Source organism: Phragmites australis, chromosome 10 (assembly GCF_958298935.1).
Source record: "Phragmites australis chromosome 10, lpPhrAust1.1, whole genome shotgun sequence".
NCBI classification, from domain to species: Eukaryota; Viridiplantae; Streptophyta; class Magnoliopsida; order Poales; family Poaceae; genus Phragmites; species Phragmites australis.
Window position 1 is genome coordinate 26,572,763 of NC_084930.1, and position 23,784 is coordinate 26,596,546.

Below are 23,784 nucleotides of genomic sequence, written 5' to 3' on the forward strand. Positions count from 1 at the left end.
AAGGGAAACTGTTAGAGCGTTGAAGGGAACGAAAATCCCTTCACGACGGGATTTCGTCCCCGAAGGGAAATCGTTGGGCGTCAATAACTTCCAAACTATTTAGTTTGCAACCATAAAAATCACATATATAGATTTATCTTGAAAATTACTTTTATAATATTATATTTTTATCAGCTATTATAACTATATTCTAATAGAAAATCATAATCAAAGTTGTATATCGAAGACCGTAAAAAGTTAAAAGTGATAAATATTTATGACCGAAAGGAGTAGCAAACATGAAAAACAATATATCCAATGACCAAATTAATTTCAAAGCAAAAATACTAATATCCACAAGATAATTCGGATTGATTCACCACCTAATATAATTCAGGAAGGAAAAAAAAGGAGGAGGGATAATACTTTCTCAGATTTTTTCCTCTTAAGAAACACAAGTTGATTGCCCATTGGCTTTGACCAATAAAAGAAGTAAAAGGGAAAAGAAAAGAGAAAAGAGAAAAAAATTATAAAAGGAATGAAAAAAAGATAAGAAAATCCTCAACACCTACCGAGTATTATTTTATTTTATTTTCCTTCTACCCGCTCACCTTTTCCCCTACTCTATATGTACCTCCATTCCCGCACCAGCAAAAGCTCCTCCTCCCCACATGGACACCGCCCCCTCCCCCTCCCCCTCCCCCTCCCTCCACTGCAACACCTACTCGCCTTCCTCCACCGCCTCCTCAGCCGCCGCCTCCGCTGCTGCTGGATTGGAGAGTTTGAGCCATGCTGCCTTCTTGCGCGCCACGTGCTCGGCGGAATTCCTCGTCAGTACAGGAGCCAAGAAACGCTAGGATTAGGCGCCTCCCAGGGTCCCTTTTAGTTCCCCTTTAACGATTCGTAGGTTTGGGTTTGGTGTGGCTGTGTCCTGTGATTTGTGGGAGTCCTGGTTTAGAGTCTACCGAGAAATCAAGAACTGCCTGTTTTGGTTTGCAGTAGTTCTTGTTAGCGGTTTTGGTGCTTTTATGGGAGTGCCCGTCGCGCAGAAGTCCGATTCTTGGATTGCGGAGCTTGCGATGACGGACTGCTGCGACGGCGGTGAGAGCGGCGGCCTCGGTGGCCGGCCTATTAACGGAGGCCGAGGTGGTGCCGTAGAGCAGCCTGAGTCTGGCACAGATAGGTCTCCAGTGTCCCCGTCTGAGCGTGTTTGTACGCCGCCTGCATCGAGGCTGGCCGGGTGGAGGCGCTTCTCGTCACCTGGTCCTCTCCGATGTACAACACCGAGGTGAGCAATTGACTTTCTTGCGTACACCTGAAGGGAATAACTTGTTAATAGTGTTTTCACTGAATGATATTAGTGGATGTAGGAGCGTAGGGTACGAAGATGGTGAGGACTCGGAGCGGTATTTCTCCCCGCAGAGTGAGTTTTCTCAAGACACATCCGATACGGATTCGATGAGCACAAGTATCAGTAGGATGTACACCTTCAGGTTGGGTACTTCGAGCCCAGGAGATAGTCCTCTGAAACAATCAGGAGTAGGAGACACAAGTCCTCCCTCCAGGAGGAGTGGCCATTCTGGCCAATATTCTCCTAGCTATCCTTGGAATTTTGGGCGGGGATCAGATGATGTCGATTCTAGCTTTATGAATTCGCCACCTCGTGATGATGAACAGAATAAAGATGTTGTACAACCAATTGATTTTGAGAGTAATCAGCACATTTGGTATCCACCACCACCTCAGGATGAGGGCGATGATCTTGAAAATGGTTTTTTTGAATATGACGAGGATGATTACAATGATATTTGTGATGAGAAGGTCTTTGAACATGTTAACCATGGTTATGGTGATGATGATGATTTACTGGGGATCAAAGGAAAACATAATATAGCTCATAAAGAGTTCTTGAGGAATTCTTTACATGGGCATTTCAGGGCTCTAGTGTCCCAATTACTCCAAGGACATGGAATTGATCCTGTGGATGGCTGGTCAGACATAGTGTCCTCATTAGCATGGCAAGCAGCTACCTTTGTTAGGCCAGACACGAGCACAGGTGGTAGCATGGATCCCACCGACTATGTCAAAGTCAAATGTGTAGCATCAGGAAATCCAAATGATAGGTATGCCCTTTAATGATAACCAGTATCGAAGAATTATGAGACATCTCTTGCCATGGTATTTTTGGAGCTAAATGATTGTTCATATCTTTGCAGTACTTTCATTAAAGGTGTTGTTTGTTCTAAGAATGTAAAACATAAACGCATGGTATCAAAACATGAGAATCCTAGATTACTTCTTTTGGGTGGAGCACTGGAACTCCAAAAAGTCACGAACAAACTAGCGTCAATAAACAGCATTCTTGAACAGGTCATGCCTCTATCATTTTCCAGTCACAACATTTTTATTCTAATTTCTCTCAATATGCTCTTAATATCGATTTTAAAACGTGATGTGTACAGGAAAAGGAATATCTTAAGAATGCTGTTGCAAAGATAGAGGCCCAACGACCTCATGTCTTGCTGGTTGAAAAAAGTGTGCCATTGTATGCTCAACAGATTCTTGCAAAAGATATCTCTTTAGTGTTGAATGTCAAGAGATCACTTCTGGAAAGGATATCACACTGCACAGGTGCTCAAATTGCATCATCCATTGAAAATATCACTTCAGCAAGGCTCGGACAATGCCAAACATTCTGGATCGAGAGAGTTACAGAATGTTCGTCACCAAAGACCTCGAACAAAAAATCTGTCAAGACACTGATGTTTTTTGATGGTTGTCCAAGACGCTTGGGGTGCACGGTAAGGCACAAAACTATCCATCGCCTTACGAACACCATTGATTCTGTTTTACCATCAATTAAGGGCCCGGAATTATGACAACTACTGCTATCTTCTTGTTTGCTCATTATTTTACCCTTTATCCTGCATATCATGTTCTTTGCACTGCAGTGGATGTTATTTGGTGGATGGCAATTACTTTGGGTTGATGGTCTCTTAATCTGTCATACTATGAACTTAATTTTAGGATGCAGTTCTTTATATTGTTGATGTGACATACCTGATGAAATTAGCATGTTCTTTCCTAGGTCCTTCTTAGGGGCAAATCCTACGAAGAGTTAAAGAAGGTCAAACTTGCTGTACAGTTTGCTTTATTTGCGGCATACCACTTATCACTCGAGACCTCATATCTTGCCGATGAAGGTGCAACGTTACCAAAGATCCCTTCAAGCCTTCAACTCGAGAAGCAGAATTTATCCTCAAGCTGTTGTCAGCAGAATTATAAGAAATTTCAAACCATTGACAATAGAACTTTCAGAAATGGTGGCATTATGCCTTGCATTGATGGTTCTTTAAAATTTCTTTCTGCAAATCAATCTCAGACAAGAGCTAATTTAAGTCATGAGGGATATGTACAATCTCATTCAAGAACTGACTTAAGTCAGGAAGAATACACTGAAGGAACTATTGACATGTACCCTTTTGCCACACAAGCTTCTATGTATAATGGCTGCCTACCAACTCTAGGCGTAGCTGTTCAGGCATCCAAAAGTTTATCCACCAGTGTCAGAAAAGGGACACCACCAGGTTTATATTGTTCTCATAATGTTCACAGAGATGAAATGGTTGGTGGAATTTTGAGGGTCGAAAGTGACTTGGACAATGGTTGGCATCAAATGTCAGATGAAGACCGTGTAGTAGCAATACATGATCATAATGAGAATCACAATGAATATTTCCCAACATCTGAAAATCCACAGAGCATTTTGGTTTCCCTGTCAATTGCATGCCCTCTGAGAGGAATTGTATGCAAGCAATCTCAGCTCTTTCGCATAAAGTTCTATGGTACCTTTGATAAACCACTTGGAAGATACTTCCGTGAAGATTTATTTGTTCAGGTAGTTGCGCTGACATCCATATCCTGTTAGTTTACAATTACAGGCTTTACAGTACCTTATTAATATATCCTGTCTATATTTTCAGACATCATGCTGCGAATCTTGCAAGGAGCCTGCAGAATCTCACGTACGATGTTACACTCATCAACAAGGCAGTCTCACAATCAGCGTTCGAACTCTTGCATCTGTCAAGTTACCTGGGGAGCATGATGGGAAGATATGGATGTGGCATAGGTGCCTAAGGTGCAAACCAAAAGATGGAATCCCTCCAGCCACACAAAGGGTTGTCATGTCAGATGCCGCACGTGGACTATCTTTCGGGAAGTTTTTGGAACTTAGCTTTTCGAATCACACGACAGCCAATCGAATTGCCCGCTGTGGACACTCCCTCCAGAGGGACTGTCTTCGTTTTTATGGGTATGCAATTGCTTTTTATTGTAAACTCTGCAGTTTCATGGCCAATGTAACTGTTTACATTCTCCATCAACAGGTTTGGCAGCATGGTCGCTGTCTTCCGTTATTCTCCAGTACACATTCTGTCTGTCAACTTGCCGCCCTCAGTATTGGACTTTACATATCCAATAGCTCAAGATTGGGTCATCAAAGAGGCTGCTTGTGTATGTTGATGCTAATTTTAATTTCCTTAGAGATTGATGCTAAAAGTACCCCTTCAACATCATTATTGGGGGAGGTATTTCTGGTTAATTGTTCTGACTTTACTTGCAGGTAGCAAGGAGGACAGAACAGTTTTACAGGGAGATTGTTGACAAACTTGGCTGCATCGAAGAGATAGTAAATGCCCAAAACGTGAGAATGAAGTCAGGCTTGTATAAACATGTTACCGATCTTAAGGATTTGATTAAAGTCGAGTGGAAGAAGTACGACGTAAGTTCAACTGCTACTTGTTTTATAAATTATTGTCAAACTGTACAATAGGTTTCTACATACCATGCTGTATTTAGTTGGTAAATTGTATTGGATGATATCGATTGGTTTATGATAGGTGGTTGTTACTTTTTCAGGTTTTGTTGGGGTTTGCTAGCATAAATAACTTGCAGACATATAAACCAACAATGGATGTTCTAGAGCTCAATCGCCTGAGACGAGAGCTTGTAATTGATGCTCACATATGGGATCGAAGACTGTACATGATGCACTCCCTCACAAAGGAAAACTGCTGTACTGTGCCATCTGATGCACAATCTCCTGAGAAGCCTACCGACAATTTGTTAGAAGACTCAAATGCTGTGATATCCAGTAAACATGGGAATACCGAGAATTCACTGGAACATACTCAGTCAGGTATATTGGCAGTGGCCGCAGAATCAGGGAAACCATTGCTCACAAGGGAACAGAACATGAGTGCATCACATTTGGGGTTTACAACCAACATTTTAGGTGAGGTATCTCTGCAGTCTATTGAAGGCTATGCTAGATCAGCTGGTTGCGGTTATGCCTTGGGCCCATGTGAAATACAGAGTGAAGGAGTGCTGGCTGATGAACTTAAGACTGAAAAGACTTTGCAGAAGTCAGAATCTTCTGCCTCCAATCTTTCTGACAGAATTGACCTAGCTTGGACTGGCTCTAGTGAGTTTGTTAATGATCCATCAAAATGTAGCATGGAGGCACTTCCAGTCATACCTGCTGCTCTGAAAGATGATCCCTCATCCCAGAAGGTTATAGTGCCAGTTAGAATCAAATCATTCGATTCTGCTGTCACTTCCAGAAATAGGTTATTGCCTGTTGACGATTCAAATGCAAGCATAAGAAGATCTTATTCTCAAAGGCCTCCAAAGGCTATTGAGAGAACTGGTGGGGGCCTGTCTCCAACATTCATGAATAGGCTGTCACTTTTTGGTATGATGGATGGTGAGGGTCGATTGCTTCTACCTCAAAATGCCTCAGATGTGGTTGTTCCAGTTTATGATGATGAGCCATCTAGCATGATAGCACATGCCATGACCGTTCCAGAATATCATAACTTCTTGTTGCCACTGATTGATGAGCATAATGAATTGGAAAGATCCAGTGTATTGAATTATCTGGATCAGGATTCTACTTCTAGGAACTACTCAGATGGATCAATGCGGAGCTATGGTTCTGACCAGCCTCAACCTGTAATTGGAAATGATTCTAAGGACACCCATCTGACAGTTTTGTTTGAGGATGAAGATTCATATTCTGTGGAAAAAGCAAAATTTTCTGTGACGTGTTATTTTGCAAAGCAGTTTGATGCAATCAGAAGAAAGTGTTGTCCAGATGAGCTGGACTATATCCGTTCTCTGAGTCGCTGCAAGAGATGGGGTGCCCAAGGTGGTAAGAGTAATGTCTACTTTGCCAAAACACTAGATGACAGATTTGTTATAAAGCAAGTGACCCGGACAGAGTTGGATTCATTTGAGGACTATGCTGCAGAGTACTTCAAATATTTAACAGAATCAGTATCTTCTGGAAGCCCAACCTGCCTCGCTAAAGTCCTTGGTCTTTACCAGGTTTGTATTGCTATACCTGTTATCTTTCCTGTGTTGTTAGGTCTTGTGAATATTAGGTTGCAATGTGAACTTAACTGCGCATTTATGCACTAGGTTGTTGCCAAGAATTTGAGAGATGGAAAGGAGCTGAAGATGGATGTAATGGTCATGGAAAATCTTTTTTTCAAGAGGAAGGTATCAAGAATATATGACCTAAAAGGCTCGTTGCGTTCCCGCTACAACCCTGATACCTCAGGGAACAACAAGGTTCTCTTGGATCTGAATTTATTAGAGACACTTCACACAAAGCCCATTTTTCTTGGAAGCAAAGCAAAAAGAAGGCTGGAGCGAGCTGTGTGGAATGACACTTCTTTTCTGGCTGTAAGTAACTTACCTTTGCCATTGTGAAATCATTATTTCATTTATGAAGGTTATATATCATACTCCTAGCATTTTCAAGGCCCACTGACTTCAGTTGGCTAGTGATTTTGCATTGTGCCCCCCAACCAACTCAAGGTGTCAATTTAGGCAGAATAAAGATTAAAGACCATGCACCTGTTTCTGCTTTTCACAATGAGTACTATAAAAGAAGAAAATAGCACCTCTGGAGAAAGAAGAGAAGAAGTAAGGAAAGAAGAGGGAGTGGGTGAGGAAGAAGAGGGGCTACGTGCACTATTTTGGCCCAAAAAAGTGAAAAAGAACATAATATATGAAGAGGGTCAAATGTTGGTTGTTTCATATAAATTGCGATTGAGAAAATAGCAAATCCTGAAGTGGCATTCTTTGTATTGGCAAATCGCAATTTTCCCTTTGAGGTGTGTTTCCTGGGTCCTATGTGCTGAGTGAAGCCAAATAGCCTATGAATTTGTGTGAGTAGGTCATTGACTACTTTGTTTCAGTTGAGAGCATGAAACAAATAAAATAAAGAGAGTTAGGGTGGCACCAAGATAAAGATAAACAGATAAAGGGTTAATGTAGCTGGGATTATGCTGACATTTGAAAGTTTTATTGTTGGTGCCACCATAGCTAGATTAAATGGTTAGTCTACATAGCAGCTGCTGACAGTTAAGATATTAATCATTTCAGCCACTTGAACATGGTATTAACCAAAATAGTCAGCTAAGCTACACTAATTTGATGGCTAACTTCTTGTGTAATGGTCATTTTAGCTGATAACTAATATCTGGGCGATAAGCTGGAAAGTCACTTGTTATCTTTGCAATGGCATTAGAGTTTAGCAGCTGATAACTTGTATCTGGGTGATAAGTTAGAAAGTCACTGGTCAACCGAGCAATGGCATTATAGTTTAGCAACTATAAAAATGGGCTATATATTACAATACTTTTGGTGTATTTTTGCCAACTGTTCAGATCAACTAACCAGTATCTTCATTGAGAATACCAAGGGACATGAAGATGTAGCCACATGAAGATATAGCTCTCCTCACTCTTAAGCATGATCGAACTCATGGCGTTATGCATTCCCCCTTTTTCAGTCGGTGGATGTGATGGACTACTCTCTTCTAGTTGGCATTGATGAAGAAAGTAAAGAGCTTGTGATGGGGATCATCGACTACCTTCGGCAATACACATGGGACAAACAACTAGAGACTTGGGTGAAGGCGTCAAGATTCCTGGGTGGCTCCAAAGATGTTCTGCCGACAATCATATCCCCGGATCAGTACAAGAAGAGGTTTCGGAAGGCTATGTCGAAGTACTTCTTCACTCTCCCTGACCAATGGTCACCTTGATCTCTTGATGCCATTCACCCTGGCATCAGATGCATTCGGGTGATTCGATTGCAAAATGGAATGATGGGAAGCAACATGTTGTTTTCTCTTCTTTTTTTTTTGTTTCTGCATTTGTTAGAATAGTTGATCCATTTGTGCCTCTTGTATGTTATTATTGTTCACAACAGGCAGGATCGAGCTCCCTGGAGAGGACAGTAGCGATGGATGTCCATCCAGGCAGAGTCTAGGGATCAATACGTGTACATACACTACATTGTAACATGAAATGCAAAAGAAATGAAATACGCGATAACACGAGTTCCTTACCAATGCTAGATTTGGGCTTCTAGACTGATGCTGTGTGCATTGTTTCTTTGAGATCTGAAGCTGCTATAGCTTTCCAACACCAGTTTGCGTAGTTCAATTGCCATGAGTTATCGTATTCCTTTGGTCCTTTGTGAAATGTACCTCTTCCAAGGTTTAGAAATGGAGAAGTATTCCATTTGATGGTTCGGATATGGAAATGTGTTCCCTTTTTTTTTGTGCAAATTAGGAGCAGATATAGCTATGTTTCTCAAGCACACATCCTATATTTAGTTTGTTAAATTTGTAAGTCATTCGTTTGTTCTTTGGCATCGAGGCGGCTTTTCAAAGCATTCAGATATTTTAATTTTGATGTAGCAATTAGATGAAATGATCTACTCTATGGAGCTATTTCAGCAAAATCTTAGTGGAATCAGTGAAAGAGAGAGTAAACAAGACACCGCAAAATATGACGAACGGCGATAAACACGCCAGAATTCATTAACAATAGAGTATATACAGCAATGTAGCAAACTTTATTATCAATGGCCGTTGACTGTATTATCTGTCGTCATGTTGCACACTTTCAAGAGCTACGGACAATGGCCGAATTATAGAGTGACATTATTCGCTCTAAAGCACTTCAGTCTAGGTCGTGAAATCGTCATGACTAATGAGCCCTTCAGATTATTGTCTCCAAACTGCAATGCGCTGGAAGGTACTGCGGCTTAACAACACTTTACCAATCCGATGAAAGAGTCATACCCCTAGGGTTGCGTGTTGCCGGTGCCGGTTCTTCGCGTGGGGGCTGCCGCTCAGGCTTTCCCAGCAGATCCAAAGAGGCGCATTTTCTCTGCTACAACAGCTTTCATTGCTTCTTTAGCAGAAGCCATGACCTGAATCAAGTCCTTCTCTGGCTTTTTAAGGGATTCCAGGTAGCTGTTTCGAACCTCTGTGTTCACGTTGAATTTCCTCACACCCAAATCTATGCACTCCTGCTTCAAAAATCAATACATAAATATTGGTGCAGGAAACTCTAACAACAATAGCTAGAAGCTACCGTTTCATTAACCTAATAAATCAAAACTGAAACAATTTACCGAACCTTTACGAGCTCATGAGTTAGGCCAGACGCTCCATGGAGAACCAAGCTAACTCCTTTCTTCAAGGTTAATGCACGAAGGTCCTGTCGTCATTTAAAGAACATACTGATTCTGTAACGAATTACTCAACTAAAGGCAGGCATAAGAACAATGTAATTTTCTCTGAAAAGAATTTTCATGAGATGTACTGGATTCTAGTCCAAGAGGGTATTTACTATAGGCACAACAGTTTCATCAATAAATATTCCATGCTGAGACAAAGACCAACACTAAGCCTTTGCAAAGTGTTATTGCATTTGTCTGACCTTTAGCAAATCAAATCTGAGGTTTGGTCCACTAGGTGGATATTTTCCATGAACATTTCCAATGCATACTGCTAGAGCATCAATACTTGTCTCATCAATAAATCCCTCAGCCTGAAAATGTATACCACAAACATTTCTAAATAGTAACCACAAGTATAACAATAGAAGGCCATTGAGTTCACATTTGTTACCGAAGAAGAAATGCACCTGAGCAACATCGGTAAATCTTGCTTCATATTCTTCAACTGTCAAGCCATCTTCAGAGCCTGAGAGTCTACCCAATTCAGCTTCCACAAGTATGCCTTGTGCATGAGCCAAGGAAGATATGCTCTTTGTGTATAAGATGTTCTCCCCTAAAGGTAGATGGGAACCATCCACCATGACTGAATCAAATCCCTGTAAATTTAATGGTCACAGAAATTGACCAGGACAAAACTCAAGATTAAGATAAAGGCTTCATGGTTAGGGAACGCATGTACATGTCATTTTGGTAATGCATGTTTGAGGAAATGATGCATCTTCTTCGCATACCATCTCAAGAGATTCAAGCAAGTCTGACTTGGAAGTTCCATGATCATAATGAACAGTGATAGGCGCCTGCAATAAGAGAATCGCATAATGTTTACCTCTAGAGAACATAAAACAAGAAGAATGATTATATCCTAGCATGGAACTATCCAAGTCATCTGAACATTTTTCAAACATCTGGTTTATTCAGGAGTATGAACAGTTGAATGTATGCAGATATACTTTAAAGATTGTAGATTCTCAAGTTTCTCTTACACTGGACTGTTCTGCAGCAGCCAGGCAGCACGCTACCAATGGGCCTCCACCTTGCTTCAGGGCACTGGGATGAACCTAAATGACAACCACAATAACCATGATAAAAAATTGAGAAAAATATATACCTTCTACTAAATTTTCATAGTCCGCAATTGTGCCCACAATCAAGATAGTTCTTTACAAGAAAGAAGCATCAGTAACAAATCCTTGTCAGGAGCTGTGGCACTCCTTCTATCCATCTTGTAATTATGAACTACACCTAGTTCCGTCATGAATATTGCAGGGGAAAAAAGCATGGGCACCTAACATATTTAATTATGTTTTCAGCATCATCCGATTTCAGACAAATCAGCATATTAAAGCGTTCCGAACCTGCAGGATAGCAGGACTTTTTTCAGCCTCTGCTGCTGCAACGACAGCTTCAATTCCCTCAAGGTTATACACATTGAAAGCACCAACTGCATAACCACCCTTCTCCGCACTCTTCACAATAAGAAAAGTCAACAGAGAATTTAGATCCGGAAAGTGGAAACAATGATCCAGAAATTAGCCTCGATAAGATGTTGAAATGAAGGAGAGAATCTTACAAGGAGAAGTTCTTTGGTAGAACTTCTAGAAGGGGAAGCCCAATTTTTTACCACTTTTGCAAGAGCACTGTTATCGCCAACATTACCTGTTTTTGAGGGGCAATATAGTACCATGAGTCAAAGGGGTAAATTATCTTTAATTGTAGGTATGGAATATGATCGAAAATGTTTATCACCAGGAAAAACGATGTAAGGAACACCGGGAAGTCTACACTCAGGACCAAGCTGCCACAATGGTACACCAGCTAAAGCCTGTCCCATTACTTTGGCATGCCGAGCTTCCAAAGCTTTTGTAGCAATATCAGATGAAGTTATTCCTCCCTATGTGAATGAATGACATTATAAATAGTGATTTCACAAGTCAATTTCATGCACAACGTATGGGTTCGATCATTTTGTTTGCCAACTGGCACAGCAGAACTTGTATACATTGTTTTTTTCCTCTGAAGGAAACACGCAGGTGTAATTCTATCTCAAAATTTCATAAAGTATTTAATGGTAAAAGTAAAAAGAAAACAGAACGAACACTTTGATTTAATATCAATCATTCCAGAAATGGACAATTCTTCAAGTGCTGTAACAAACTGTCTATATGCATATCAAGTCCGATATATGATGAACTGAGTAACAACTAACAAGTCAATATGGTTAGAAGGAACAAATCAGCCGTTCAATTGTTACCTTCGCAATGATGTAACGAGGTCGACTATCAATTCTTCTCACAATCTCCACCAGTGCTGAACTCACTTTATAATTAATTTCTAAGCTTTCTTCAGGAGCTGCAACACAACAGGTACAATCTTCTTAGCTCTTAGGAGATCAAACTACTTCAAGACAAACATCAAAGGAAGAGAACATTTTCTTTTGTTTGGCATCAAAACAGATGTCAGTTCCCAGTAATTAGTCGTGTGCTCCTAATGCTTACTAGCTCAAGGACATAACTTCAGTCGTTATATATTGTATTTTCAAAAACTTAATTTTTTAGACTGGAGCATAGAATTTTCAGTGAAATACAGTTGATTCAGTTAATCTTCGATTGTTACAAAAGGTTATGATGCAAACTTGAGATTCTCTATTTAAATGATTGGAATAATCCATTTGCATTGGAGGTGTCTGTAAATGCAGAGTTCCATGGCTCTAGCAGTGACCGGTGCATCTAAGTGATTGACTTGGACATAATCGGCACTTTCAACTTATACAATAACAACAACAACAACAACAAAGCCTTTGTCCCAAGCAAGTTGGGGTAGGCTAGAGATGAAACCCACAAAATTCAACTAAAAAGATGATAAAAAATAATAATGATAATAAAAATACTAGTAATAGTAAAAAATAAAGTAATAACAGTATAAGGAGACTGAAGTATAAGTTATGGTTTTTGCACGTGGATTGCTAACTTTCACGTGCTTCTATCTGTAGATAGTTCTTTAGGGATATTCTATTCCTTCAAGTCTCTCTTTACAGACTCCTCTTATGTTAGATTTGGTCGACCCCTGTCTCTCTTCACATTATCAGCACGCCTCAGTATCCCGCTATGCACAGGTGACTCTGGAGGCACTTCCAACTTATCCATGAAAATTTTTGGTTCATCTTCTCATAGTGTCTCAATTCATGCCATAAACTTGGGTAAAGTATCTCCAATGTGCAAATAAAATGCTAAGAAAACATGATATCATGCTATAATTGTGCACGTTGGATATATTTTATTTTATAACAGATAAAAGCACCTTTTTTAAACAGAAGATAAAAGCACTTAATGCATACTCTTCATCATGATGCTTATCATGCTATAACTGATCTGCTACACTGCGCAACTTGCTCACTAACTTGACTAGTGGGATGTGGCCTGAGGAATTTTGGGCATTCAGAAGCTATATATTATTATATCAAGATTGACTTGGAATTTCATCACCGTAATGCTAATAAAAGAACAATAGAAATTGCTGTAGAATAATCAGAAAGATGCTAACTTTTTCCAGTAATGAGCTGGCGGCTGGTGACAACTAGAGTGTCTTTTCTGGATTGTATATAAGCATTTCCTAGTTCAACGGCTTGTCTGATTTCTTGGTCTCTGTCCTCAGTTGACTTCATTGAAACCATCTCAACAGATACCTACAAAGAGAAAAGAAGAGCACATTGGATACAGATGATCTAAAATAACATAGTCCAAATATAAAATCAGCATATTCAGATTTTATCCAGGGAGATGCCAACATCTCATGTTTAGGCATGACGGCAAAAATATGACTTACCTCTATCACTCGAAGGGATTGCCCGCACTGTGACCGCAGTTCGTTGACCTAATAAATGCAAAAATACGTGAGAAGATACAGTCTGAAAAAGAAAAACTGAGAAAAACTTAAATCGCTACAAGTCTGACCTGCTTTGTAGTTTTTGGCACATAGGAACCAACAACTATGAGGCCTCCAGTTAAAACTCTTTTTAAGCCAAGGTCATTTGGACAGATAGGTGGCTTTGGCTTCATGCCAATCCTTGCACTCACAAAACTTGCAGCCGTGCGGCAGAGAAACCGTTTTCCTTTCAATTCAGCCTGTAAAAATTAACATAGTAAGAAAATAACAATAGCAGATCAAAATAGAGCATTCATGCTAGATTAAGACATTATCATATTACTTGATAGGAATTTGATACTATGAGCAAATGCTTCTTGTAAAAATGGAGCGACATAACATGCCTGGATCATTCCAGAAGCAAAGACGGCCATGTCCCTCTCACTAGCAGCATTGATGATACACACAGAGCCCTACAAACACACAAACTCCTTGTCAGAAAAATTTCAAGGTGAACCAAGAACAGAAGGCAGAACAAGAAAATTGGGGTTTTGGTAATATTCTGGTCGAAGGTGATAGAAAAGTTCAAGGGTTTTTTAAAACGTGAAGTGCAATTTTTCTAAAAAATAACATAGTAGTTTATTAGCCACTTCGTTCCTTCTTGTTTGACTAGCCAGTACGGGTGCATTCACAATGGATTATACAAAAGGCCCATTAAATTTAGATGACTACTTTCTGAAAAAAATGCAATACGAAATTAACTTCCACATGAAATATTTTTGTATGAAATACCTTCTCCAAGCTACAGAGATGCTGACAGACTGCATTTGGTCCTTCTTTACGCAGGAGATTTATGGAAATCGTTGAAACTTGGTTCTCAGAAATCCGTCCTCTAGTCTTCTCTTCAACCCACTACACATTCAACCACAGAACAAAGTTTTCAGGTATTGCTCTTCAATTTACCAAAACAATACCTACAGAATGATACCTGTCTGAGATTGGAAGATTTATAGCCAAAAGATGCATCCTTGGCGAAGTCAGTTTCACCGGCAGGAATTAATCTGGTTGATAATATTGGACCATCAACCGTATGTGATATTTTTTGTATTTAAATAGCTTGCATAGAGAAGAATGCATAGATTACCTGTCAGAGTCTGCAACATAGTGGATGTCATTAATAGTGTAGCGTCCACCTTGAAAGAAGAATGGACAGATTATCCATGCATCCATCTCGCCTAATACTGAGACAGCAGCATCAGCTTCCTAGAAAGTAGAACACAAGATGACTATGGAAAATGAAAGAGAAAAGAAAAAACAAAACAGGAATGACTTTAGACGTTAACCTCTGGGAAATGACCGCGTAGAGTTGAATCACCTCTCAAGACCACTGTATAACTAACACCAGGGACATTCTTTGCTGCAGCTTCGAGATTTCTGCAGATAGTTTGTACTAGCAACATGGCCTATTACAGTGAAAACAGTTAAACAGATATTTAAGGGGCTAAAAAATATAACTAATAACTGCTTAGAGCTGCATTCTCTTACCTTATCAGCAGTCATTGAACGAGAGTTTGTCAAAATGAAAAAGCAAGTTGGTAGCTTCAGAAACTGTTCGACAAGGGCTTCAACAGGCCTGCATTTCAAAATTCCATGCTAGGCTTAAGAAACCATGTATTTAAAGAATGTGAACAAAGAAAATGAAGCTTGTATATCAAATTTATGCTAGTGGAATATATATATATATATATATATATATATATATATATATATATATATATATATATATATATATATATATATATATAATTCTTAGTTTTACCATTCAGTTAAAACTTCTATATCATGAACTGTTTGAGTCCCAGTTGGATCATCATCTAAAACTACAAGAATCTTTTTGCTACTACGAGATGCAATAGAAACAAGATCATCCATTGGATCTTCTGGCCATTCAGCGGGAAGAGAATGAAGGACATCTTCTTTACTAAGCATGGGAGGCTTCCCTTCTACTTTGACTCCAGTTAATGTCTCATAGACCTGCAGCCACAACCCTCTTGTCAGACCGATCTAAAATTTATACATTAGATTAGGAAAGGCCGAATGGGTAATCAAATTAGGGTTATCATATTTCAGCATGGTCATATTCTACCACTTCCTAAAAAACATAATTCTCACCTTTACAACAGCAGCATCGTCGTATCGACCCCACCCAGAAGCAGATCCTGTTATAAACGCATCACAAAAATTAAATGGTAGCATCATACTTTATCACTTAGTTATCCAAAGAAAACATCTAGTGCTTGATGGTAAATTTCTAGAATGCCATGCAACATCTGTTACTCGGGATGTTTTTCATGTAAAGGCAAGAATATGACATTGAATTAATCACCATTTGGAATGAACACATAGAATCAAAACAGAAAAAACAACCTGAAATAAACAGTTGATGAGCAATACTAGAAACATGCAGTGGGATTCTCGAATTGGTACTTTCACAAGATACTATACCCTGGAAAGGATGAGATACAAGCATTATAATATATTGTTAGTAGCTAACAACGTCAATAAGTAAGTAAAAGGTCGGTTATTTATACAAGATCCTTGACAAATATATCCACTGCAGAATAAGGTGTATAATCATTATCGAGCATGTGCGGCACACGATTTCCAAACATCCTGCAGGATGAACAACGATTGTTTCAATTATCACATAGCCACCTTAACACATTATAAAGCGTACAAGCATTATATAAGGTATGGAATCCACATCAGCTGTTAGTTAGCAAAAACTAGTGGAATTAAACGTTTCCATTTCATTGCTTATCAGTTTGCTACTCAACCAACATAGAGAAGTGACTGTGATCAAAGTGAGAAAGGGAAAAATCAAAGAAACATACCACGAATAACCTCTTGCATGTTGCATAATTTCGAAAACTCTTCTTGTTCTCAAATTTAGTCGAGCAGCAAATGCCATGGCTTCAGCTGCTGAGGCTATATGAACCCCAGCAAGAAGTTGGTTGACCATCTTAACAGAACTGGAAAGGATGGCAGAAAAGAAATACCCATTTATTTCTAATGTATATCATGTAAGCAACCACTCAGTGCTGATGAAAAAACTGCAAGCCAAGAACAAGCAAAGAACATAACTATAAGATGCATATATCACCTTGCAGCTCCACATCCTCCTTTGATGATATAAAGCTTCTCACTTAGTGCTGTTTATGTAAAAGGAATAAGCCACTGGCCAATATTCAGAAGTTTGTCTACAAACTAACATATGATGGTGTTCAGGTAGTCTTCTTTATTACCTGATAGAACAGCACCAACACAATGCAGAGCTTCATCTGTCCCTGAAGTCATTATCTGTTAAAATGTGCACACCGTTATTTCAATTAGGGTTACATCATCATGTTTCCATCAAATTGATGTATTAGTAATCGTACAGTTAGTGTCCCCTCTGCTGCCCTTTTGACACCACCAGATACCGGAGCATCAACCAACTTTATCTCTCGGCATTCAGCTGTATGGAAGTAATAAATGATACTAAACTTTTCGATCACAGAAAGGAGTACATAACATGATAAAGTTTTGGATCACAGAAACAGTTGGCAACATCGTCAACAATTCTTAAAGCTATACCTTCCAAGACTATAACAGTTGATTTCAATAAAACAATACCAAATCATTGCATTCTTTTCTCTAAAACATTGTTTAATTTGTTTCTTTTACATCGACCAAAATAAACATTGGTGCTCCTAGAAGATAGAATCAGCAACATAAATAAACATAGAAAATACTCTATAAATTTATTTTGGGTGATCGAAACTTGCTAAGAATGTTACCTTCTAATCTTCTGTTGAGGCGGGTCACAAATCCAGGAGAAACTGTAGAAGATAGAATGACAGATGTTCCAGCTGGCAGCACTGAAAACAAGGGCATTCACAGCATTATATCAAAGCTCACAAAACAGTAAACCAACCTGGTAAATGCATTTACTTTGCAAAGTCAAAACAAAAGGGGCAAGCTTCTAGAGATTACCTGGTACAGCACCAGCATTTCCATATAGAACACTATCAGCTTGAAACTCATTTGCAACCATGATAATAAGTATATCCACATCTGCCAACAGTTTGTGATTAGTACATCATAAATGGTGTTGCTGACATGTAATAACTAGTTAGCTCATACTTTGTGCAAGGCATTGGTGTTAACCCACTCTTCTAGGAGCATACAAGCCAATAATATGCAAAGTCAAGAGAAAAATTAATAACGATGAACAGACTTCCTCCCTAGGCAAACATGGAAAAGGCACAGTAACAACACCCTCAGTTATTTCAACAATCTTACATTGTGGACTGACTATTCCCCCTAAAAAAGGAGAACTTACATTGTTCAATGGATGCAGTAATAACTAATTAGATACAGATCTATCGTGAAAGATTAAAGAAAATAGTATTACATTTTTACATGAGAACAGGCCTTAGCCAATTAGGTCCAGTCAAAATCATTTTACATGCAAAAAAATATGAACTTATGATCCAGAGAACTTTATTGGATGCAGAATTGTAGAACATATAGCAAAAACTTGTAAGTCACCTTTTGCTACTTCCTCAGGAGAACCTTTTGTCGATCCACCTAAATCAGCAAACCTGTCCATTGTTGGCTTGTAGACCTAAATGGGAAATGTAGAAAAGCTATTCATTGATGGCACCCCCCCCCCTTCCCACCCAAAAAAAAGGGCATGTAATAGTGAAAAGAAGAGCAGAATGTCCTATGTCTCAGATCTAGGATCATAGACAAATTTATGTAAAGTTCAGATTACCATCAACTGTCTATAGAAAAACTGGCTAGAGTTCAGGATATCTGTGGACCTTTTATTGCTTTAATGCATTCACTGTTACGTGTAACACTGGTAACAGCCAAAAACCTCGTAGACCAAATAATACAATGCAAGCAAAAGTTCAGACCAAGCTCATGAGCTTATTATCCTAGGTCGGAACAAATTAGTTGATAGTGATATAATCAAGTGATTGAGTCCAGCAAACATTGTGAGATTGTTCAGATTTCTGGAATGCGAAAAATGTTAAAGCAATACACGCAGTTGGAAAGAAAAAAAATCGTCCATATACTTTCCCCCTACTGCAACAATACAAAGGGACAATTATGCAGTTGGGGAAGATAAGAAAGTCGGAAGAGTTCTCACATCATAAGCAACAACAGAGAACCCTGATTTCAGCAAATGAGATGCCATTCCAAAGCCCATAGCTCCAAGACCAATAAAGCCAATCCACTTTGCTGTTTTAGATTCCATAACAAGCTGGTCACCTAATTTGCTTGCATCATAGATTTGTTGACTGGCAGCATCTATAATGTTTACTCCAAATGTTTCTTCCCAAACCTAAAAAATGAAGTCCCAAACTGTAAGACAGATTCTAAAAAAATTAAAGCAGCTACAGGCAACTTGAGCGCAAACAGCTATTCCACACCTTCAGTGGTGAGGCAGATCCATCTCCAATTACTGCTGAGGAACCTGAAATGAGTACAGAGAAGCATGCATGAACCAAAAAACATAAGCAAGCATACAGAACTTGTAGTTCTCTATGAAAGAAAGAAGGATAGTAAACATGGATGGATTATCTCATGCCTTTGGTTCCAAACATTAATGACTTTTGGCTGACATGTAAAGAAGATTTAAGCATACCATGTATTAATTGTTGATAGGCAACAGTCAGGAGTGGCAGTGGAAATGTTACTGCTTTTGCCATATCCATCACGTGGGTCTATGTTTTGTAAAGGTGAAACATGTAGTTAGAAATTCAGAACCAGAAGCATTCAGCTATGCAGTAGCGATAGTTCTTTTCTGTTAGCAATATCAGGATGACACATATAAAGAATTGAGGAGATCAGGAATGTGAAAGTAAGCATGGAATCCCCTACAACCCTCATCAGAAAAAAGAATAGGAACTTACTGCATTTTTCTTTGATGAGTTTAGAAGGTTAATAAGCAAAGGATCCCCACTCAGAAGTTTTGGAACTAACTCCACAAATATCCTGTAAACATAGTACAGTAAGATTTTTCTAGGAAAGAATGTCAAAAGTATTACTGATTTAGATAGAACAATAAGAACCCCAAAACTCCTGTAACCTTGAGCTTCCAGCAGCATTTGATATTATGTCATATATAATTGATGGATGAATCCCGGCTCGAACGCCAAGATACATTGCTTCAATAGATGCAACAAAATGAATGCTCTCCAGCAAACCATTCACCAGCCTAATTTTGCTGCAGACATATATGACATACAGTTATAATTAATGAACAATAGTTGCAATAACTGGTATGAACACAACTTTTGCAGATGATGTTCGAATATAGGGTTGTATTGGACTGCTTGTCCTTCTTTAATGAAATGATATTTGCTACGTATTCTTGAAACAGAAAAAGGTATCTGCTAGTGTCAGAAAGAGAGAGCAACCTGCTAGTGCCAAATTCACCCTCAGCAAAGTAAATAGTTTTGTCTAGACCTGAAAAATGTCACGGGATAGGTTAAAATTTCAGCATTATTTCACCTTCAACACATCATTAGATACAAAAGAAGATGGAAATATTAGCGAACAAAGGTACTCTTCTTTGGAATTACCGTGGAAAAACTGTCTAGCTCTTTCGGCTATGTTCCTCCCGGATGCAACAACCTGACGTTCAAAGAGTAAATATTGATAACAGAAACTGAAAATAAGCATGCATACAATTCAGATTCTTAATTTGGTGCACTGCTTACAACAATCTGTTGCTTCAATTCATCAGATAAACCATTGAAAATGTATCCATCAAGAAGGAAGACATCCTTCTTTTCATTTGCACCTGCACAGTAAGTACGTTAGAAATTACCAGTCATTCATCTCCAAGATAAGATCCTCTATGAGGATCTCATTTGGTATACAAGCGTCCTGTGGGCGCAGCATTCAAACTATCAAATATACTCTCTTGAAGAATCAAGCCAAATATAAACTCGAAATAATTAAATATGAACAATCGACTGTTTAAATGTGCAGCTTTGCTATGTCTAAAACTTTAAAGTGCACCTATAGCTCTTAGCACGGTGACTCTTGCACCCTGGGAAGCGAATAGCTAGGCGAGTTAACAGGGAAGCGAATAGCTAGGCGAGTTAACATACAAAGTATTTTACCTGCAAGCTTCTGCTCCAGCTTCTCCAGCTGACTGGGCAGGAGCGTTGACCGAATCAATACAACGGCACCCGTGCACAATCCTAACATGCTCAAGCAAATTATCATATCAACTATAACTTGCCCGCAACACAAGGGTGGCAGGCAACAGTCAACAGAATAACACAACACAAGTACGTACCTTCCGTTATACCCTCTACTCCAAAGAACAACTCGTCAACCCCATCCGTGTCGCTCAGCACAATGATTAGCGCAGCGTCTGCAGTTACCAATATATTGCAATCGATCAGTTGAGCACGGTCTCCTCTGCATTCCAACAAACGCCTCCCACGCACGCATAACAGCAGACTCCACGCCTGGCAGCCCAGGTATGCACCCGTCACGCAAACCACGCGTTCGCCTATATCTCGAATCAAATCAGGGCAGTACTGGAGCTCGAGAGTGCAGGCTCACCTCGCGCGGCTTCCGCCGGGCTTGCGCACCGGACGCCGCCCTGCTCCGCTAGCGCCGCCGCCGATCCATCCGCCTGCGCACGAGTCACGACTCACCCGCGATCATCTCGGAGAATTTCCGTGCGAAACGAAGCGACATGGTGGGGAAGGAAGAGCGGAAGGGCGATCGGGGTGGGAACTGAGGTGAGACGCACCTCAGGGGCGAAGCAGCGGACGCGGGCGCCGGAGCGGAGGAAGGAGGCGGCGAGCTCGAGGCTCAGCTCGTCGGCGCCGACGAAGGCCACGGCGGCGGCTCCCGAAGACATCGCGCCGCGCGGGTGCTCTGCTCTCGCCAACGACGACCCGAAGCAGAGCAGAGAAGCGGATCGAGTGAGCAAGCGAAGTGGGGGCTGGGCACGAGGATGCCACTGTCGCAGACTTGTACGCGTGCGCTTCGTCTCACTGGCAAGTGGGGCCCCTCTGGATGGCAGGAACGTGCTTGGTCTTTTTTGGGAAGGGTAAATATCGGAAGCCCATAATCCACTTACATCATACACGTCCGGTTCCCACCAAACATACACATAAGTACTCTTAACTACTAGGAAAAATCTAATGAGATACGAAATCGAGATTAGCGCTCGAACTCAGCGCTCTTGCGATGTCCTCAAACTTGCTTGGATTTTGGAGCGGATCACGGAAGCCCTTTTTTAGCGTGAGGTGATGGAGAGCTCACATGGCGGCCTCTGCAAGTGGGCCACCGAATGAGTCCCGCCTATTTGATTCTGTGATGTCAATTTCTCTGACGCTCCACCACTGGAGATTGTGCAGTTGATAAAATCTGAGCCGTTAGCTTTTGATGAACGCTCAAGATCCGATGTCACTGGAAGCTCTGAAGCCTACGGAGGCATCAGATGGCTAGGACAGAGCTCTTGGTTTGATCTACAGCATATGAGGACGTGGCTTGGGGGTTTCATATTGCCATATCCACCACCGAAAGGTAGGGCCTGCATGTAGGTCACTCGGGATAAAAACAAAAAAGAAAGCAGTATAAAGGGAGCTTGATCCTGAATCCTTCGGAATAACCCTTTGATAGGCGCCTCTATTTATACAGGAAATCGATGCTGCCCAATGTCTCTTTGTCCTTCCCACCGACTTGCGACCAAAAGGAGTATCTTTACAGTCTAAACCACCTTGGTTTCTCACTTTGAGAATGAGCCATGTCAGTAAAAAAAAAAAAAGATGACTGTTAGATCTAGGTAGGAGTGAAGCGGTGATCGTCGGATGAGTTGTTAACGACTTTTGTGTGGTATTTGGTAGACTAGCGAAAGAGGTAAGTTTAGGATTAGCGTCTCTCATCTTAGCTAATTTGGATATTTTCTTTTTTAACAAACTTAATTAAAGGTAAATCTAAATCTAAGTCTAAATCTAAACTATCAAACGATGTTTTTGGTTTTTTTATATGGTTCATAAAAAATTACAGAAAATAAGATACTAGGGTAACAATGCAAATCGGTATGATGGCGCTTGACTCCATGATAATGGAGCAAGAAGATGTGTTGCTATTTTGTAATGCATCCTTGTTATATGCGGCCGTTCTCCCAATATCACTTTGAAGAATATGCAACATGAAGTTACTATAAAAAGATCAATGATATCCTAAGAGGATGAATTAAGACACTTAAAAACTAACTTAATTTGCCCCAAAAACTTCACAAGATAAACCTATATCAATTTCTATTTAATGTGCTATAGATTTATCTAATGTGTCTATTCTACTGCTCAAAAGGTTTACAATCTATAGTCAATCCTAACAAACTACTTAGAAAAGTAATTGCACAAATATATATTACAAGAAAGTAAATGCAGAAGCGTAAAGATGGTAGAGAAAACAAACTTGACACGAAGGGTTTTTATCCCGTGGTATCGATAGCATAAATGTCACTCCTAATCCACGTTGAAGCTCCACCAATGATATGCTCCTGGTCGTCAAGACTCTTTCGGACACGACTCTTGAGTCACCAAGTCAAAAAGACAAGATCTCAACCTAGATGAGCCACCAAGCCACAAAGGTAAGGTCTTACCACTAGCTTCTCTCCCAATCACTTATCGACGTCTTCACTTCGGAGCTTGAACCACCAAGGCAATGGTCTCCATGTCCCCCGTACATATGTCTTACCGTCGCTCCACACCAAGTCAGAGGGTCAACAAGCTTGAGCAACTCTGGCTCAAGGTGACGGTGAGTCACCAAGACTCCAAGGCGCCTATGTACCATCTGGTACAAGTTAGGATCACTCTTTAATCCACTCTCTAGCCAGCAATCATCTAGCAACACTCTCTCTAGACCTATAAGCATTAATCACTCACTAATCTTGTACTTAATTGCCTTGGATGATCACATTAATCACTTTGGTGGCTTGGATGTCTTCTCAAGTGTCTTTGTGTTTCTCTAGACTCCAGCCATTCAAATGACTGAGTGGAGGGGTATTTATAGCATCAAATATGCCTACTATATTCTCAATAGCTCAGAAAAGCTGCTAGTACTGGTGTTAGTACTTCTATTCTCATCGAATCATCCGGTGAGTATACCTTAAAAAACTAGTCGCTGGAACCCCCACTCAAAGTCTTTGTGAACATCGGACACTCTGGTGTATATTTCATCTTCATCACCGGACTATCCGGTTAGTATATTTGAGCCATAACATAGGCGTCGAACCTTCTGGTG

General features: G+C 40.1%; 2 protein-coding genes across 4 annotated transcripts; one reads left to right on the forward strand and one right to left on the reverse strand.

Moving 5' to 3' along the window:
• The first annotated feature begins 656 nt into the window (after positions 1-656).
• LOC133930497 (1-phosphatidylinositol-3-phosphate 5-kinase FAB1B-like) lies at positions 657-8,412 on the forward strand. 2 transcript variants are annotated; one of them, XM_062377154.1, is made up of 11 exons: positions 657-1,267; positions 1,341-2,102; positions 2,196-2,349; positions 2,442-2,780; positions 3,068-3,877; positions 3,963-4,294; positions 4,368-4,494; positions 4,604-4,762; positions 4,900-6,369; positions 6,463-6,729; positions 7,844-8,412. In XM_062377154.1, exons 1-11 carry the CDS (start codon positions 1,008-1,010, stop codon positions 8,096-8,098), a joined length of 4,935 nt encoding a protein of 1,644 aa, XP_062233138.1. In that variant the 5' UTR covers positions 657-1,007; the 3' UTR covers positions 8,099-8,412. The 2 variants fall into 2 exon arrangements, with proteins under 2 accessions (XP_062233138.1, XP_062233139.1); XM_062377155.1 differs by having other exon boundaries at positions 658-1,267; positions 1,350-2,102.
• Positions 8,413-8,848: 436 nt separating this feature from the next.
• On the reverse strand, positions 8,849-21,483 carry LOC133930498 (uncharacterized). 2 transcript variants are annotated; one of them, XM_062377157.1, is made up of 42 exons: positions 21,278-21,483; positions 21,085-21,157; positions 20,813-20,890; positions 20,634-20,714; positions 20,226-20,308; positions 20,088-20,139; positions 19,923-19,971; positions 19,592-19,729; positions 19,416-19,497; positions 19,148-19,226; positions 18,933-18,976; positions 18,650-18,844; positions 18,043-18,118; positions 17,485-17,565; positions 17,289-17,369; positions 16,890-16,966; positions 16,755-16,809; positions 16,613-16,661; positions 16,344-16,481; positions 16,041-16,122; positions 15,877-15,955; positions 15,622-15,668; positions 15,269-15,483; positions 14,995-15,082; positions 14,793-14,912; positions 14,594-14,712; positions 14,438-14,510; positions 14,242-14,361; positions 13,854-13,922; positions 13,539-13,709; positions 13,411-13,458; positions 13,129-13,270; positions 11,840-11,937; positions 11,335-11,479; positions 11,159-11,244; positions 10,944-11,054; positions 10,572-10,646; positions 10,320-10,385; positions 9,996-10,184; positions 9,789-9,899; positions 9,486-9,566; positions 8,849-9,375 (listed from the first exon to the last, which is right to left on the reverse strand). In XM_062377157.1, the coding sequence occupies exons 1-42, from the start codon at positions 21,386-21,388 to the stop codon at positions 9,196-9,198; spliced, it is 4,137 nt and encodes a 1,378-aa protein (XP_062233141.1). In that variant the 5' UTR covers positions 21,389-21,483; the 3' UTR covers positions 8,849-9,195. The 2 variants fall into 2 exon arrangements, with proteins under 2 accessions (XP_062233141.1, XP_062233140.1); XM_062377156.1 differs by having other exon boundaries at positions 20,622-20,714.
• Between the last annotated feature and the right edge of the window lie 2,301 nt (positions 21,484-23,784).